The sequence below is a fragment of the Euwallacea fornicatus genome, chromosome 2 (assembly GCF_040115645.1).
Source record: "Euwallacea fornicatus isolate EFF26 chromosome 2, ASM4011564v1, whole genome shotgun sequence".
Classification (NCBI taxonomy): Eukaryota; Metazoa; Arthropoda; class Insecta; order Coleoptera; family Curculionidae; genus Euwallacea; species Euwallacea fornicatus.
The window spans coordinates 1,461,164-1,475,278 of record NC_089542.1 but is presented as its reverse complement, the minus strand read 5'-3'; the positions used below and the strand labels follow the sequence as shown (position 1 = coordinate 1,475,278).

At 40.2% G+C, this 14,115-nt stretch overlaps 3 protein-coding genes across 3 annotated transcripts; 2 read left to right on the top strand and 1 right to left on the bottom strand.

The window, feature by feature from the left end:
- The first annotated feature begins 802 nt into the window (after positions 1–802).
- On the top strand, positions 803–4,440 carry blw (ATP synthase subunit alpha blw, mitochondrial). The gene is made up of 7 exons (XM_066293111.1): positions 803–961; positions 1,750–1,986; positions 2,261–2,414; positions 2,466–2,652; positions 2,709–3,265; positions 3,596–3,935; positions 4,058–4,440. The coding sequence occupies exons 1-7, from the start codon at positions 896–898 to the stop codon at positions 4,170–4,172; spliced, it is 1,656 nt and encodes a 551-aa protein (XP_066149208.1). The 5' UTR covers positions 803–895; the 3' UTR covers positions 4,173–4,440.
- Positions 4,441–4,549: 109 nt separating this feature from the next.
- On the top strand, positions 4,550–7,347 carry Mau2 (Mau2 sister chromatid cohesion factor). Its single transcript, XM_066295951.1, has 8 exons — positions 4,550–4,934; positions 4,989–5,183; positions 5,253–5,375; positions 5,432–5,822; positions 5,874–6,121; positions 6,379–6,584; positions 6,637–6,839; positions 7,129–7,347. Exons 1-8 carry the CDS (start codon positions 4,710–4,712, stop codon positions 7,281–7,283), a joined length of 1,746 nt encoding a protein of 581 aa, XP_066152048.1. The 5' UTR covers positions 4,550–4,709; the 3' UTR covers positions 7,284–7,347.
- Positions 7,348–12,070: 4,723 nt separating this feature from the next.
- LOC136346805 (bone morphogenetic protein 7-like) lies at positions 12,071–13,581 on the bottom strand. Its single transcript, XM_066296255.1, has 2 exons — positions 13,429–13,581; positions 12,071–13,365 (listed from the first exon to the last, which is right to left on the bottom strand). The coding sequence occupies exon 2, from the start codon at positions 13,355–13,357 to the stop codon at positions 12,194–12,196; it is 1,164 nt and encodes a 387-aa protein (XP_066152352.1). The 5' UTR covers positions 13,358–13,365; positions 13,429–13,581; the 3' UTR covers positions 12,071–12,193.
- Between the last annotated feature and the right edge of the window lie 534 nt (positions 13,582–14,115).

The window sequence follows — 14,115 nt, the reverse complement described above, 5'->3', positions numbered from 1 at the left end:
ATTAAAAATTTATTGAAATTTTGGTAATAATTAAAAATTAAATTGGAGACATGTTTGAAGAAATATTTGAACATTATCGAAATAATTTTCCTAAAGACAAAATGAGCCAGCAATCTGACAACAATACAAAACAAAACACCTCTTTGTTTTTTATTTTCCATAATGATTTTGACACTTTAGGTAACGGAATATCTGGCAGCACTGATGGTGGTGCTACTTTTTAAAACATTTCTCCCTTATTGTAAAGTTTTGTACCAATACCGGTTTGCAGATAGTCTTGAATTGCGAAAGCGAAAAGAAGTTGTATACTACAATTGTGTGACTGTTGATTAAATTAAACAAATTCTTTTCCAGAATAAAATGAATATTCTTCCGTAGAAAGACATAAATGCTAAACTGCTTGGAAGAAGTCGAGTTTGATTGAGTTTAATAAATTGATGAAAGCTTTTGTGCTTAACAAATTATTAAAACGAATCACAGTTATAAAGTCTAAATAGGTTTAAATTCATAAAGTGTAAATGTAAGTAATAATTCATAAGTTACACTAGAGTTCAGTCCCGATGCGCTGTTGCCAAATGATTTAAACAAATTCTAGGCAAGAAAAACATTAAGTAACTACAAAACGTGTTATTAAACTAAATATTTTCCAGTTTCTCGCTATAAAATAATTAGCTTTCATTTGTGAGCCGTTATTATTAGTTTAAAAAATTTGAAATCATAATCAAAAAGTTCAAAATTGCAACTTTATGTGAAAACTGTTAGATGGCAGCAGCGATTTCCGGCCGTCAGCTACAAAGCGCATGATACGTTTCCTCCTGTCAGATTTTTTTCGAGTGGAAGTGATCGTCTACCTTCCTCCGAATTTTGTTTGTGCCGGATCTGCAAGTCGAAGAAAATGTCCCTTCTTTCGGTCCGTTTGGCTGCCTCTGTAGCTCGAAACCTCCCCAAGAATGTCACCCAGGTAAGTACCCTCAATTTACCGTGATTCACATCACTTTTCGCCCTGATTTCTATCAATTTCGAGGGCGGAAAATGCGGTGGACTTTGCCGAAATGTGTGACATAACATCGGGCTGTGTTGGATTAATTACTGTGTTTCACTTTTTGAAGGAATTTGCTCGAACTGTATTTTTATGATCAAATATTCCATAGTGTTTCATGGCGTATTTTTAAAACCATGGAATAACCAAAAAAATCCTCAGAGAGAGATGTTATGTAATCGACCTGTTATGCAGTTTAGCCCCAATATTTTAAATCTAGAAAATTGACTTGCAGCAAGGGAAAATTGGATTAAAGTTAAAGAATACACTGAATGAATCTGATGTATTATAAAATTACAAGAATTATTACTATTATCAATATGGACAGGATAGTTCTTTTGTTAAAATCTAACCGTTAAAACCTCACCCAAGTTTTCACAGAACATATATAAAAATATAGATATTATATAACTGTAGCAGTGGCTATTAACTGCAGCTATACCAAACCTGTAAATCTTTTAATTTCACTAAATTTTGTAAAACTCTTAATGAAATAATTTTATTGAGAGGGTCATCCCAAATATCTTGATAATCTCAAGTCATGAATAAATAATGTTCTTAAAATACCCAATTCACAAATTTTGGTTTTTTTGGTGTTGTTAGATTACACAATGGTGATTTCAATTATCTGTTTTGGCTTCCATTAATTTGTTTAATAAAATGTCAGTTCTTTTTTGTTTTTAATGTTAACAGAACCATCTCTTCCTTAGGTTGCAGGGGCAGCTCTCCCAGCCACATCCAATGTCATCCGTAAAATCCACTCCACCCCAGCGAACAATGGAGTGGAACTCTCCTCAGTGCTTGAGGAGCGTATTTTGGGGTCAGCCCCCAAAGCTGACTTGGATGAAACAGGTCGTGTGTTAAGCATTGGTGATGGTATTGCTCGTATTTATGGTTTGAATAACATCCAAGCCGATGAGATGGTGGAATTTTCATCTGGATTGAAGGTAATATATAGTTTTATGGAAAAAACAGCACTTTGATGTATATGCTAAAAATTGTAAAAGTAATTATGAAAATTAATACTAAATTCCTTTCTTAAGTAGTAAGTAGCAGGGGATTATTTTGTGGATATGAAATTATTTGATGGAAATGCTGAGATTAGAAACTAGATTTGTTTAAGGTGTTGTTTTTCTATTATAAACTACATGTTTTGTGAATATAAATAAATTTATATTACATTTTCAATCTCGATAGTGAGTCTTCAATTCTTCTTTTTAGGGCATGGCTCTTAACTTGGAACCTGACAACGTCGGTGTTGTAGTATTCGGTAATGACAAACTAATCAAGGAAGGCGATATTGTGAAGAGAACTGGCGCCATCGTAGATGTTCCTGTGGGAGATGCCCTCTTGGGTCGTGTCGTAGATGCTTTGGGTGCGTTTTTCTTTTAATTATTGAGGCGGCTATGCATTTTCCGATGTTTAGGTAACGCTATCGACGGCAAAGGACCGGTAAACACCAAACAACGCTTCCGTGTGGGTATCAAAGCTCCTGGTATCATTCCTCGTGTTTCCGTAAGGGAACCCATGCAGACCGGCATCAAAGCCGTCGATTCGCTGGTGCCCATCGGCAGAGGACAGCGTGAATTGATCATTGGAGATCGTCAGACTGGGTGAGTGTTTTTGTTTTGGAGGTGTTCCACTGGATGACCATATATTCTCCCAATAGTAAAACCGCCTTGGCCATCGACACTATTATTAACCAAAAACGCTTTAATGACGCTGATGATGAGAAGAAGAAGCTGTACTGCATCTACGTCGCCATTGGTCAGAAGCGATCAACCGTTGCTCAGATCTTAAAACGTCTGACCGACACTGGAGCTATTAACTATACAATCATAGTGTCAGCTACTGCCTCCGACGCCGCCCCCTTGCAATACCTTGCCCCATACTCCGGCTGCGCCATGGGCGAGTACTTCAGGGATAACGGCAAACATGCCTTGATCATTTACGATGACTTGTCTAAACAAGCCGTGGCCTACCGTCAAATGTCTCTATTGTTGCGTCGTCCTCCCGGCCGTGAAGCCTACCCTGGAGACGTGTTCTATCTCCACTCCCGTCTGTTGGAGCGTGCCGCCAAGATGTCTGAAGCCCACGGGGGCGGCTCTTTAACGGCTCTGCCCGTTATCGAAACTCAGGCCGGCGATGTGTCCGCCTACATTCCCACCAATGTGATTTCCATCACTGACGGACAGATCTTTTTGGAAACCGAATTGTTCTACAAAGGTGCGTATGGGTCTGTTGAAGTAAGAAGTGATCTCCATGGTAATTTTAAGTGTTGAGAAAAGAAGTTAAAGTTTTGGGATATAAGGACGTGGCTAGATTATATAATCGCCGTCTGAATTTCTTTTGCTAAATTGGACAGTAATGTTTGGATGACTGAACTTAGCACCTATCAATTTTTAACGAATTTTTTTTTGCGATTTCTTTAAGATGAAGAAAGATTATTTCGGTTACTGTTTCTGCATGATTTCTTCACTATTTTCGATCACTTCTTGCGTCAGGAGGCGGGGATATTTCTATCTTTCGCTATTAGCACCTTCGGCCGTTTTTCAGGTATCCGACCAGCCATCAATGTAGGTCTCTCCGTATCTCGTGTAGGATCCGCTGCCCAGACCAAGGCCATGAAACAGGTGGCCGGTTCCATGAAGTTGGAATTAGCCCAGTACCGTGAGGTCGCCGCTTTCGCTCAGTTCGGTTCTGACTTGGACGCGGCCACCCAACAACTGCTCAACAGGGGTGTCAGGTTAACCGAGCTATTGAAACAGGGTCAGTATGTGCCCATGGCGATCGAAGATCAAGTGGCCATCATCTACTGTGGTGTCAGAGGCCATTTGGACAAGGTCGATCCCAGCAAGATTACCGTGTTCGAGAAACAATTCTCTGAGCACATCAAGTGAGTGTTCTTTGCGGTGATGTATCTTAAATAATATGTAATTTATAAGTAGCATTGACATGACTATTCAGTTTAGGTTTGCGTGATCTTTATTTATTGAGTTTCTCGTTTTCGCTTCGCAGGTCTCGTCACCAGAATATTCTGCAGAGCATCTCCAAGGAAGGGAAAATCACCGAGTCCACTGACGCAGAGTTAAAGAAGATCGTTCAAGATTTCTTGGCTAACTTCTCCGGTTAATTGTACGGTTAAAAGCGGATAGACCGCGGGATGCGGGGCTGCTGCTACTGCGTAGCCATGACCTCGTTTCCGGCGGTCAAATAATTTGATAATTTATACTTTATTAGTGCGTTAAGGTGAATTCCCATAGGAAATGGTTTCCCTCGATCAATTTAATGTTGCGCATATTATATCAACCTAGTGAACTGTTTTATTTCATTCATTAAGTATATTTGTTTACGTGAGAACAGAAGTATAAACAATAAATTACTTATTTGTTTTTGTAAAAGGTGTTTTATTCTTTTAATTCCCGGTCATTGATCGGAAATCTTTTATTAATGTATAGTTTACATTATCGACATGACTTGTCAAAAATTACATTTGCAGTTTCAGTCAACTCACTTGTCTAATGTGGGAACAGACTTCTTTCAAATATTTTAAAATTTTGTTTTGTTTATATTTCAATTATCGTTAAATTATTCCCCCAAAAAAAGCACTTAATACGTTTTACCACCTGAAATATCCCCTAGACCATGAAATAAATAGTTAACTTTCATTATGGCCTCATCGCAAGATGCCTGGTATCTGTCCCTTTTGGGCCTTGCTGAATACTTCAGGGCCTCCAGCCCCCCTATGATAAAGCACTGTATCCAATGCCTCCAAGCAGTCTTCAACTTTAAACCACCTCAAAGGGTGGAAGCTCGGACACATCTGCAACTGGGTAATATCTTACTAAGCCACACGAAAAACATGGATTTGGCCAAGAACCATTTAGAACAGGCAGTTAGTTTAGTTAAGTGTAACAGAGTCGCAGTGTGCAGTTGTGTTGTATTGTAGTGGATGCTGTCCCAGTCAATTTCTTCTTTTGACGATGTAAAGTTTGAGGCTGCCAGTATCCTGGCAGAGCTGCTTGAGCAGCAAGAGAACCCAAGGCAGAACCAGATATCTGTGGCCAAGTCAATTCTAAGGAAAGCAATTGAGTTGTCTCAGCATAATGTTTATTGGCATTGTCGACTGATTTTTCAATTAGCTGTAAGTCACACTGAACTTCTTATGTGTGCTCAAAACCTTATATTTGATTAAATAAAAGTTTTTCTGAAGCAAATGCATGCAACTGAAAAAGACTATGCAGTAGCCACCAGTTTGCTAGGAGTGGGAGTTGATTACGCCCACATTTCCAATGCATATTACACTAGAATATTGTTCCTCCTTAGCAAAGGAATGGTAAGATTTATAATAATTACAACTACAGACCCCTTTAAAAAAACCCACAACTTTAGCTCCTTTTAATTGATAAAAAACAACAAGAAGTGCAACCAGTGCTCAATCAGGCAGGTCATTTGATTGAAACTTGGACTGGAGCAGCATATCAGCGGGAATATTTGAAAGTGTATTTTTTGGTGTTGCAAGTTTGCCATTATTTAATGGGTGGCCAAGTGAAGGGGGTCAAACCATGCTTAAAACAGCTACAGCAGAGCATTCAAGCCATAATGCAGGCCGATGATACATTTACAGGCCCCAATCAGGGTGACATGTTTCTGTGGATGCCTAAGGAGCATTTGTATGTCCTTGTTTATCTCTTGACAGTCATGCACAGTATGCAAGCAGGATATATGGAGAAAGCCCAAAAGTATACAGACAAGGCTCTAATGCATATTGAAAAACTTAAAAGTATGTTTTAAACGTAGAATTAATAGATTTTTCTTTTTTTCTTTTACATAGTTTTAGACAACAAACCAATCCTCTCGGTCTTCCAGCTGATGCTACTTGAGCACATAATCATGTGCAGATTGGTGATGGGCACTAAAGCACAAGCATTGCAGGAAATTAGTTCTGCTGTTGCACTGTGCAAGAAGAATCCAAGGTTAATGGAGACACACAGTCCACAATTACATACACTGCTTGGGTTGTACTCAATGAGTATGGATTGTATGCCACAGGCTGAGGCTCAGTTTTTGGCTGCCTTGAATGTAAGTGGAGAGAACTCCTAAATTCTTAAATAATGAGATTCTTGAATGTCTGAAACTTACATTTAATATATTTTGGCTTTTCCCCGTCAGTAAATTGAACCGTGACGACAGTAGTAATCCAATTTACCAGTCATTTATTCTTTTGAACAATTCATTATCAATTTTTTTATGAGGATTGCTGAAAAGTGTTGGTTATTGAATTTGGGATACCATGTACACCCGTCATGTATCGCCATTTAAATTAAACATTTTTATAGACGTCTCAAGAGAGGGAATTATGGACTTTTGCCAACTTAAATTTGGCAATTGTGTACCTGCGCGGCAACCGCGAAAACGATTTCACCGCCCTTTTTGATCGTATTAACCCTGAAAGCCTCCCCTCGCAATCTCACAGTTTAAAAGCGGCCGCCTACTACGTCCAAGGCCTCCAGGCTTTTTTTCAGGGACGCTATAATGAAGCCAAGTAAGAGCGCACTTTTAGGGACTATTAAAGTTTAATTTGTGCCTTATTTCAGGCGATTTTTGAGGGAGACCTTAAAAATGGCCAATGCCGAAGATTTAAACCGGCTCACTTCGGGGTCTTTGGTATTGTTGGGGCACATTTTTTTGTCACTGGGGAACAGTAGGGAGAGTATGAACATGGTGACGCCTGCTATGCAGCTGGCAAGTAAAATACCGGATGTTCACGTTCAGCTTTGGGCTTCGGCCATACTAAAAGGTTAGTAGGTTTATTTCGTTGTTTTTTTTTTTTAATATAGGTATAATTTTGAATGTGTAATTGCATAAAAGTGAACAATAAAAGCTAGAGTTTAACTCTCAGTCGGTCAAGGGCGGATCTCCTCGTGGAGGGAGATTGACAAAAATCTGTCATTTTGTACTAGTAGCACGTCTTAATTACGCCTCATTAGTTAGTTAAATCATTTGTAGTTTTTTTGTATTACGGCGGACATCCATCAGCTGATTTATTGCATTTGAAGATCAACATTATACTCGTGTTTTACTTCAAGATTTGCATCGAATATGTGGGGATACGCCGCGGGAGAACGAGGCCTATCAGCGGCATTTACACTTTTCGAATGGACTGCGTACTGACCATTTTAATGCCTCGAAGCTGCCGCAACATCGCCTCATTTACTGGACGAAGGGGGATTTGCCTTTCTAATTATTTTATTATTAGACATGACCTATTGTTGCATGATAGGATTTTTAATATACACATTTATGTATTTTCATTTTCAATAACCCCATTTCACCGACACCTTATATTTAAAAAGATGCTCGTTTCATTCCTCTTTTGCAATTCCATTAATAGTTGGTTATTTAGGACTCTGCTATTTTCCAAGATTAGTACTCCCGTTCAATTTTTGGCCCTGGTTTTTCTCTAAAATTATTTGGTATGCCATTTCCCCAACCGTAATTAAATGTAATTTTTTAATATTTTTCCCTCACTTGAGAATTGTCTTCTGTGCGCCCTTGTTTTTACCGAGTGAACATTCATTTCTTTCAAGTTGCACAGAACTCTCGCAGAGCTTAACATACAGTGAGTCATTTACTTATCACACGTTCCACTCCTATGATTTTCTATTTGCATGCACATCTCAAGTTTACCGTAAAAAATTGTTTCAACTTCAATGAGTTCCGGTCTAGATAACTCTTTGATAATATTAAACAAATAATAAAGTTGGCAACTGATTCGGTTACGAGACAGTGGCGTAGAGCGGTAAATGATGACTTCTTCCATAGCGTTTTCGCCTGTTTAATACTTTTTGATACGACTCTGAAGATTAATAATTACGAGGATCCAATACTCATGATTATTTGTGGCGTTACATCGTGTCTCCTTAGAGTTTCCCCGAACTTTCCCAATTTGGTGTGGCAACTTTCGCCAATTTTAAATTAAATTCCATTATGACCATCTCTTGTTGCTTCGAATTTTGCTCACCAGATGTCAGGTTAATCTATGAACGTTGTTTGTGCGTAAACAATGTAGTATGTCACGTAAAAAACGTTTTAAAGTTATTGCTGATATGTTGAAATGGAGAAACTTGATGAATTAGCTCATTTTTGGACAAGCGACGGCTATTCCAAAAAGCTACGTATTCGCACAACGCGAACAGAGTCATAAATATAAATGGAGCGCACTAAACTAGCTCGTTTCTGATGGCAATTCGGTAATTACACGTTGCAAACTTCGGAAAATACGGCATAACGCAAACTTTTGTTCGAAAACGGGAAATAGTTCGCTATTAACTCGGACGCGGCCAATGAATTTGTGAAATTTACATACTGAAATCCCGTTTTCTCCCTCGCATTGAGCTCAACGCCCAGTTTCCAGGCATCAACGTAACTTTATTATTTAAGCTTGGCTCGGTAAAATTTGCTCTGCTCGGTCCCTCTAGAGGTGGCGCTACTTCAATCATCAACCTTACTATCCCGCTCAAGAGATGGCGCGGCGCAACTAAAACAACCACTTCGCAAAAAGTAGAATCCTTTTGAGGACATGCTCTAAGCCCGAATTTTTCCCCAAATTTGAATCCGCAGGTTAAAGTTACCCAATTTAAAGCAACCGGTCTCGCGGAATAACTTTCTCATTACAGACTGCCGCCTCGCCGGCAAATTCTCTACGGAACATTTATTGTCTGAAAGTTACGGGAGTTTTAACTCAATCGCGGGCCAGCGTTCAAAAAAGACTACTTACAACTTTAAAGCCGCTAAAAACTTCTATTGCATATGCGAGACTAGTTTCCAAACTGGAAATCTTTTTGCCAACTCTGGAGTTTCGCTTAGCTTTAGACGGGAGCTTAGTTAGTTTGTGTGGAAACGGATATGACGGAGAAAAATCCGCACTGAGTAGAAAATTTAAAAGCAAAAAGGATTCCTCTGATTGCTCAGTAGTGTACTGAAACTCCAAGGTATTTCTTGAAACCTTCAAAACCGCAAATGCACCCCGCGCTCACATTTCGGACAATAAAATCCTTTATCCTCCATAATTTTGCCCCTCGATGTCTGTGGGATAAAAAGACCTTTATCGCCTGTGCATGACAAGGGTAAATTTTATTAAGGCGCCCTGAAAATTCATGCTGGGGACGCATAAATATAAAATCCGCTCACGGTGTATTATGTCTATGCTAGTGGGTCCTCATCATATTCTATACAAGCCATAAAGCTAAAACGTTTGCATATTTTAAAAGTTAAAAATGTATTGTTGCTACGAAATCTACTTTGATAGTGCAATAAATGCTGTGTGGTCTCAAAACTTTTTTCAAGTGACCGTTATTGCACAACCCACAGCAGGCACCGCATTCACACTGGGGGTGTAATTTCTGAACTTACCTTTCACGTTTAGAGCAGCTAGGGTTCTGAAACCATTTTATTGGGTCTTCGGGGTACAAAAAGGGCTTTATCACCCTTTAACGAGCCGCAAACGATGTTGATAGGTGGCTGCAGATATATCACGAAGACCGCACACTCACTCTCGTTACGTAATTTCTTAACGTGCGCTAAGTCCCAGCGATTACACCGAGTGCGTAGTTTTTGATCGTCATCTGTAACTCAAACTTAGTGCACTATTTTCGGACTCACCTTTGACCTTCAAAGCTTGCAGATAACACGAGCAATTCCGTGTTTCAGGAAGGCAAAAGACAAATTTTATTACGTGTTTATTACATATAATTTCCGCATCCGCTTGTCATCTCCAGAGGAAGCAGAACACACAAACAATCCTCGGTCTCAGGAAGACATAAAAACCAAATTTTATTACGTCTTGACGGTATATAAATTTCGATTTATCACCCTTCGATAGGTCGACGGTTCGGTGCAAATAGAATTAATGATTGGCCCTTTTTGCCGTGGCTAAAAACCAGAGAACAAAAAGGACGTCCCGTATCGAGGCGGAAGGTCCGAGACCGTATTGATCTTTCATAATTCCAAATTATGCTCTCGACGAGTTCGGAGCAAAAAGTCGACGGTTGATTTATCGGTGTGGTTTCTCGAACATACGTCGATGCAGGACAAAAAGTTGTATTGGTTTATGCTCCTTTTACATGCTGAAAATGTAGAAGCGAAACATTGTGCCGGGGAATACACACGCTCTTAGAGCAGTCGGAGTGTGTACGCATCAGTGCGCACATACCGTTATTTTTTTATAGCTCTGGTTTGGAAAGCGCGACCTCTTCTTCGCGTCTTCTTCTTCTTCTTCTTTTTTTTTTTAATTTTGCGATGTACGTTCGTCGAGCAGCTCCCGGTGTGGTGCGCGTTGAGAATTTCTGCAGATGAATTTTTGCTTTTTTGGCCAGACCATATTGGGTCCAACACCGCAGATCGAATTGTGGCAATTTCCATTACTTTCACCTTGCCGCTTTCTCTCCTCTCCAAATTCAGTTATTAACTCCGCTATGTGTTCTCTTCATAAAACCAATTTCCAGGACTGAAATTAGATTTCGCGTTAGTACGTTTTAGTGAGCAGGCAAATTCGGCATCCTGGCGCATATGAGACAATCAAATATATAAACCCACTTCCTGTTTGTGGAACGGTTCTAATAAAAGTCTTAATTCGATCCGTTCCCCTCCTTGCAATTCGAGCGAAACGACCGAATTTTAAGTAATTATTTAATAAGGCCAATTAAATAAAACATCGAAAGGCATCAGACAAACATGGCTCCCGAGGCAAGTTTCGAAAGTTCGGGCTTTAGCTTTTAATTTACGATCATCTTGTATAATACTGTTGGCAAACTTTTCTCATAATTCGGCGATGGGGGATAATTATTGGGGTTAAGTGAAAGGCCAGAAAGTTCAGTCATCATTTTCTTCTTTTCCTTTAATGGCTAAAAACCTCTATTTGAGCCATCAAGGAGAAAAGCAATTAAGGTCAGTTCTCCTTGGTGTGACTGCGTTTCCGATCTGGGCCTTGACTCCGCAGGAACGTCCAAGGGTGGGAAGGACATTTTTGGCGACTTTCATCGGTCGACAAATAATCGAAAATTTCATTCTCGCCCTTACATGTTTCTTCAGAATAAGGGACTGTTGCGTGAGACGCGTCGCAGACGTAAGCACCCATTGGACCTGAGAAGAACGGATTTTAGGTAGTTCATACTAAGTGCGAGTGTATTTTACACACTCGCTCCGCCGTGTAATTTCCGCACTCGCCCTGCAGATCACGTTGGGATGCGTTCACCGAAGCATCCTAGGTGCAGTATGTGCGCCTCAGGGGTTGTTCGTTATCAATTCGAATCGATCTGTTTTCGTACTGCAGGCAATTAAATTTAAATGCAAGTTATACCCAAACGAGTTCGCTTCTGTTTTTCCGAATTTGCGTTTGTTACGCAATTGCCGGGTCTGCACATAAACCCGGAAAACTGTCCCCTAACCGTAGAATGATTAATCGCCCGACAAATAAAATAACGTTATTTGCGAGCAGTTTCGATCAGCGAGTTATTTGAAGTGTTTTGATAAATTAATTTTTTTATTGAGGGGATTTATATGCCCTCAGTTCCAATAAAAATTTTAGGCAATTATATTGCCTTTTGACCTTATAAATATCTACCGTGGCAAGTTTCAGTTATTGCCCAGTTTTCTTTCTAGACAGTTAACCACTTCTAGCGGAAAACATTTTCTATAATATATCGCGCAAGTTCCGGAATATTGCAACGTGTTTGCGAAAATGTCTGCAGCAGTGGTTAAGATTTTAGTAGTTTGTTAAATAGTTGGGCGAGATCATAGATGTGAAGCGGAGCGTTTAGAGCATGCGGCAGAGCAAATAATAAGCTATTTTTAGTTCGGAGTACGTAGGGAGTATTCTCCTCCCTTCTGTGACGCTGACGACTTGTTAAAGTTCTTTTGTCATGGACTTCATCACCGTCAGGGGTACGTTCGGTTCCACCCTCTTCGGGACACTCCCAGGTTACACTCAGTGCGACTCACCCACGACGTATCGCAGAAAAAAAACTAAACTTGTACCAAATGACAGAACTTTATTGATACATGACAACAATCTTAAAACCACTTTACATAAATACCAGTGCGCAAAAATCCTTACAGATCTAACGTAACACCGAAACTACTCACACGAAACAATCACTGGCACTTGCAACTGTGCACCACCATCCCCTTGTAGTTCTTCAAAACCGTGTTAAACTCCCCCTTGAACAAAACCGACAAGTGTGAAGTTTCCATAGGGGCACAGGCGGGCTTGGGGATAAGATCGGGGAACGTCACCTGCATTAGGCTCTGCACCAACGCGTGGTTCGTGCCTGAATTTTTGATGGGGAAGTCGCAGGTGCCTCTGCAGTAGCCCGTGGTGTACGTTTTTGGGGCTATGACAAAATCGTGCCATCCCAGCTCCTTGAAGTTGACTTTTAGTTTGTGAACAGAGCATTTTTCATCGTTGCTGAGCAGCATCTGCTCGAAGGAGAGGGGCTTGGATAGGGGCTGCATGATGTGGCGGGGAATCCTGCTGTGGAGGTCGTTGGGGGCGCGTAGAAATGCCACGATAAAGGGCTCGTTTTCCTTGTGAGGGCAGTGAAATACTACCCCAAGGGTCGTGGGGTGGATCTCATCATCTTGGACGTCCAGGAGCTGCGCCGTTACGAAAAGAGCTTCAGTTTCGGTGCGGTTCTTCAACCACGTTCTGTAGGTGCGGGTCACATCGATGGACAACCAACCAGTGTAGCTTGTACTACTGGACTTTTCGCTAATCTTCTTCATGAATTTATGTGAGTTCTTCATAGGGCCTTTCCTGTATTGTCGATAAACCAATATAGTGAACGCCCTCATAGTGTTGGGAACAGCCTTTTGGTAAATCTTCAGCTCGGCCCCTATAGCTTTAGCATCATTCGGAATTTCCTTCATTGAAAACAACAGCTTTTGTTTTTGCCCCACCGAAACTCCCTTTTTGCTTAAGGAATTCATAGATACGATCTCATCGCTGATTCCCGCTGTGACAATTTCATCGTCCCTCAATCGGCTGTGATAGTAAGAGTAACGTTTCGGCCTGTTAACGCTCTCCTCAGCCTCTGTGCTTAGGATGTTGTACAAATCCAACATAAACCTGGTGCTGTACTTCATTTTCTTGGGGAAAGTGTAGGGTTTTGATGTGGCTTCTCCGAACATTTCCAAGTCCATTAAGGTTTGATAGTTCTTGGTGACTGTGAGGATTGTGGGTTTAGGACAGACTGGGTACGTGTCTGTTAGGGCCAAGGGCAGAGCCAGAAGGATGATAATGGGGGTTATGGCAGGCATTTTGGAGCCTGCAAATATGGAATTTTTGTAATTTTACATATCTAAAAATGGGGTTTTAAAGTGGAACTCACCTTTGGTCAGAATAATGGCGGCTGTGTTTGGCACATCCTCACTGAGACAAAAATTAGAATTTTTACTTGAGATTTGCAATAAAATCGCGGTCAGTTTACAGCGATGTTTATTTGCAGGTGGATCTTCAGGGCCCAGTAAAAAGTGGCATTTTTAAGGTTCTTATCTGTAGTAAACGATAAATTCCATTGGCGTAGACAATAATATTGTTGCTCTATAGAAACATAATTAAATAATTTTCACTAGAAATACCTGTGAAGGCACACTGAACAAATGTATTTAATAATAATTAAATATTAATCGGATACATTAAATTTGGTAGTAATTTTCGCCATTGTCGAGGGTACTTAGGTGCCACGATTTGCCCTAAATGAATTTTTATTGAAATTCTCTTTTAGGGGCTGCAGGTTCCTAAATATGCCCCTTGTAGTGAAGTTGTTAAATACTTCCATGCATGATCATCAGATGGATGGGTTTTTCATCGTATTTAGGTGCCTAAAACGTGTAGTTCTATGTATATGGGGCGCACCAGATTTAATGTTGCAGCCGTTATTTTGACAACCCCTGTGGAAAGAAATTATTGATACAAAGGCTGTAGAGTACATTTAGAGCTGTATGAAGCATAATAATTTTTGTAAATGGGGCGCGTCAAAAATGAGTTACGGGAATATCCTTTGTTTATTCAAATG